This window comes from Alexandromys fortis, unplaced genomic scaffold, assembly GCF_014885135.2.
Source record: "Alexandromys fortis isolate MF-2015 unplaced genomic scaffold, M_Fortis_MF-2015_v1.1 scaffold_508, whole genome shotgun sequence".
NCBI classification, from domain to species: domain Eukaryota; kingdom Metazoa; phylum Chordata; class Mammalia; order Rodentia; family Cricetidae; genus Alexandromys; species Alexandromys fortis.
The window spans coordinates 92,814-97,533 of record NW_026068386.1 but is presented as its reverse complement, the minus strand read 5'-3'; the positions used below and the strand labels follow the sequence as shown (position 1 = coordinate 97,533).

The 4,720-nt window shown below is 38.7% G+C and overlaps 1 protein-coding gene across 1 annotated transcript in view; it reads right to left on the bottom strand.

Moving 5' to 3' along the window:
- Positions 1-3,929, bottom strand: part of LOC126495538 (tripartite motif-containing protein 43-like) — a 17,068-nt gene extending 13,139 nt beyond the window's left edge. Inside the window, 5 exon segments of the mRNA XM_050133133.1 lie at positions 949-1,046; positions 1,464-1,486; positions 2,282-2,512; positions 3,042-3,137; positions 3,519-3,929. Coding sequence (XP_049989090.1) covers positions 949-1,046; positions 1,464-1,486; positions 2,282-2,512; positions 3,042-3,137; positions 3,519-3,929 — 859 coding nt within the window.
- Positions 3,930-4,720: the final 791 nt, after the last annotated feature.

Sequence of the window (4,720 nt, the reverse complement as noted above, 5' to 3'; positions counted from 1 at the left end):
ACCATCCCCTTCCCCCAAGCTCCCCCCATCCTCCCTTCTCACATTTCTCGCCTTATTTCCCCTTAGCCCCATGACACCTCACCCCCAAGATCCCAGTTTTTGCCCGGCAATCTTGTCTACTTCCCATATCCAGGCAGATGACTATATGTTTTTCTTTGGGTTCACCTTCTTATTTAGCTTCTCTAGGATCACAAATTATATGCTCAATGTTCTTTATTTATGGCTAGAAACCACACTAGACTTTAAAATGCTAATTAACCCAATTAAAAAATGGGGCCCTGAACTGAACAGAGAATTCTCAACAGAAGAAGTTCAAATGGCCAAAAGACACTTAAGGTCAGCCTCAACCTCCTTAGCGATCAGGGAAATGCAAATTAAAACAACTTGGAGATACCATCTTACACCTGTCAGAATGACTAAAATAAAAAACACCAATGATAGCCTTTGCTGGAGAGGTTCTGGAGTAAGGGGCACACTCATCCATTGCTGGTGGGAATGCAAACTTGTGCAACCACTTTGGAAATCAGGGTGGCAATTTCTCAGGAAATTCGGGATCAAGCTACCCCAAGATCCAGTAATACTACTCTTGGGAATATACCCAAGAGATGCCCTATCATATGACAAAAGCATTTGTTCAACTATGTTCATAGCAGCATTAATTGTAATAGCCAGAACCTGAAAACAACCTAGATGCCCTTCAGTGGAGGAATGGTTAAAGAAAGTGTGGAATATATACATATTAGAGTACTACTCAGCAGTAAAAAACAATGACTTCGTGAATTTTGCATGGAATGGATGGAAATAGAAAACACTATCCTGAGTGAGGTAAACCAGACCCAAAAAGATGAACATGAGATGTAGTCACTCATAATTGGTTTCTAGCCATAAATAAAGGTTATCTCATTGTTGAAGAGTACCTATGGTCATTTCATCAATGAAGACACTCACCTTGGAACTAGTTGAACCTTTCAGTCAGTCCACTGAGGGCAAGGGCATAGATTTCTGGTTTCATAGCCAGGGGCTTGCTCAATTGAACTGACTCACTCCTGCAAGGAGAAGAAAATATTGACTTCATGGTGCTAAATATATCATCACAGTGATTGGGAAAAACCTCATTCCAGGTCAGCCAAATGGCTCAGGCAATAAATCCCTTGATACACAAGAATGACAACTTGAGTTTATATTCCTTGGTGGAAGGAGAGCACTGTACCCTCAAAGTTGCCTTCTGATGCCCACACACGTGCAATGGCTCTTGTGCATTCACATGAACACACATTCACACACACACACACACACACACACACACATCAATATACAAAATCACATAAAAATATCCCAAACATGTCATACACAAACAATTGAGTATCTTCTATATAAAATATATCTGCACTTTGCTAAGGCATCTTAGTCAATTTTATAACATATTTCAGAATATCATGGCTTGCACTGATAGGTAAACTCACCTTCTGAATATGTCATCCAAATCCTTCAAAGAAAGTAAGAAAAATTTAGATTACTGAAGAAATGGCATACAAGGTTTGTTTACAAAGTTCAGATAAATGTCAATCACCATAAAAATAACCATCCCCTATGTGCCCTGAAAATTTATATTATGTCTCAGGATAACGCCAATGAGGGTGATTAGCAGAATTTGAATTCTTGATGAAATCAGACGGTAAGAACAAAATTTGAGAAGTACATTGGTATTAAATGTACATTGCTTTTGAGCCCCCAAGTATCTGCAAAGTTAATATTCCCTGAGTTTGAACACAACATATAGAGGGATACATTAACTAAGGGTACTTCAGAAGTATGACGTCACACTTGTATGGTGCCTCATGCCTGTAATTCTAGAATTGGGGGTTTAGAGGCTTTATTACTGTCACGTGGAGATTAACATACACCACAAAATAGGATTGCATCTCAAAATACAAACCTCCCAAAGAACTCTGAAAAACACAACTTTCAAACAGAAGAAATTAGTTTTCTCTAAAATTGTTTAAATAGCCAAGTAGAGATAATGAAATGTTAAGACAGAAAACCCAGAATTTGACTTTCTGAGAAGCAAGCTACAAAACCAACCTATCAGGACATAGTCCTTGGGGAATCTACTCACACTGTTTCAAAATGTATGCTTTTGCAAGATTATTACAGAATTTAGTGTCTCCAGATGTTCATGAAAAGGAAACCCCCTAACAGAAATTCAGGGAATATTGGAAGCTATCTTAAATCAGTGTTGGCTCAAGGCAATAAAGCCTTTCCCTGCACACCTCATGCTCACCTGGAGCAGTACCACATACGGCTCCTGGGACATTGCCATCAGCTCCTGATACATATCTCTTAGTTGTTTGCCCTTTTGAACTATCATGGCTTCACTTTCCATGAGTTTCTCTAAATAATAATTGGCTTCTTTTTTCATACACTCAATATTTTCTTCTTCCTGTTTGCTTGGGAGTGGATACCATCTCCTGTACTTTGCCTTTATCATTTCTTCTCTTATCGTTAAGCGGATCTGAAAAAGGGGACATTATCAATTATATTAGCAAAAATTTATCCTCTACACTTAAATTTGACAAATGATTTATGTCACTGTGCTCATAGACTCTGGTGGACTGCGCCACCACTTATCAGAAAATGTAAATTCCTGAGTTTCATTTCTTTCTTCATTAATTAGACAGGCAACCAAATCCTAAGCATTTTCGCCTATATAAGAGTTCCAGGGTGCCTGAAGATATTTATTGATAATTCATATGTTCACTGAAATATGAAACTCTGCATGTAGCAATTACAATTCACAGTACAGTCCTGGAGTCTAATGCAGTATGCTGAACTGTTGGCAATTCACTCATTAGTCTCAGACTCTTCTGCCACACAGCCAGACCATTATTTCCACGTGCAGAGGTCTAGTCTACTCTCAGAATTAGAGATCATCAGAAAATGTTTTCCTAGTATCACATCCTATGCCTTATACTCAAATTTTGAATGATAGTTTTTGAAAATAACTGCCTCAACCACAATTTCTGCATGAATCTCATACTCACCTTCCACAGAGCTATCAATCTTTTCTCTGCCTCCAGATTCTCTTCATTTTCTTGGATCTTCTCCCATAATGATTCCATTTGCTTCAGAAGTCTCTCCTGTAAGAAACAATGAATATCAAATTTTGATAAATATTAATGATGGGCAGACTCATGGACAATAAATACAATAACTTTAGTGAAAGTGGAAGGATCACAATGGTTTTTTTTTCTACATTGCAACTGAGAGGTTTAGATTTAAGAACATAGAAATAGAAAAAAATGCCTTTTGCTCAGGTAAAGTGATTAGTAACTCTGACTAATATCTGATGAATTTGTATACAATTGGGATTCCCAGATGTTTCTCTTTCTTCAATAGCTTTTAGTAAAGTGCCACCACACAGAAAAACAGTGGCTTTGTCATAATCAGGACCAGCATCTTCCTGTAGTCTGCTAATCCTCACTCTCCAGCTCTCACATTCTCTCAGAAGCATCACTTACCAATTGACCCTCAGCAGCTGCTTCAATGGGACAGTGTCTGTGACCTCTGTGCTCGTGGGAGTCAGAACAGGGTCGACAGAGGTAAATGCTGTTCTCCATACAGAAGAGCCCCTTGGTCTCCTTGTGGGTCACACACTTATGTTCCTCAGAGCTCAGGTACTTCATGAGGTTGGCTTGTCTGGCAACGGACACCAGCTTCTTCAGAACAATATTGGTTCTGAAGTCCTTCTGCTGGGATGGTTCTCTACACATAGGACATTGGACAGAAACCTGGCTGTCTTCCCAGGAAAGGTGGAGGCAGGCTCGACAGAAGCTTTGGCCACAGCTTATGGTGACTGGGTCTGTAAGGTAGCTCATGCAGATGAAGCAGGTGAGTTCTTCCTGGAAGGCTTGTGAGAGGTCTGACTCCATTTTTCTGAAGGAAGAAAAGCAGGATTGGACCCCAGAGAAGGAAGAAACTGCACAAAATTTGATTCAAGTTGTGATTTGGTTCTGTGTATGTAAAAACAGGCTTGATTTTTCCATGACAAAATTTCAAGTTAAGAATAAGATTACAGTTACTAATATTTCTCTTCATGACATAAATACAAACTGATCTGATAACCTGTGCTCTAACATCTGCACTTTCTTTGGAGACTCCATTAAGTTGGCATATTTGTTAAATTTGTTAAATAACAGGCTCTCTCAGGGATTTTGGAAAAATATACACTGGAGTGAACATACTCCTCCAATTCCGTCTGTTCGTCTTTCACTCCAGATATATATAGGTTTAACACCCCACTTTTTTGTCTTTCCAAGAAAATACTCCCTACTTAACAAAATACCTAGTAAATAATTTGTTTTGATTTTTGATTTTAGCATCTTACTCATTCACATCCCATTTTCCTGCCCCTTGATACATGAAGCCAATATTAATTACTTGCCTTCCTTCTGCTGCAAATACCTAACGTGAATACAAGTTTATAATTCAAAAAATATTGCCCATCATGGTGGGGAAGAAATGGTGGCAGGAGTCTTAGATACCTAGTCTTATGGCCTCCAACATCAGGAAAGAGAAAGCAAACAACACTTGTTATTCAACTCCTCCTCCCTTTTTATCTTCAATTTGAGACCTCTAACCATGGAATTGTAAAATGATCTCATAAGTGTTTATCTATCCCAAATAATTCTTCACAGACATGCCCAGAGGTTTCCATGTCTAT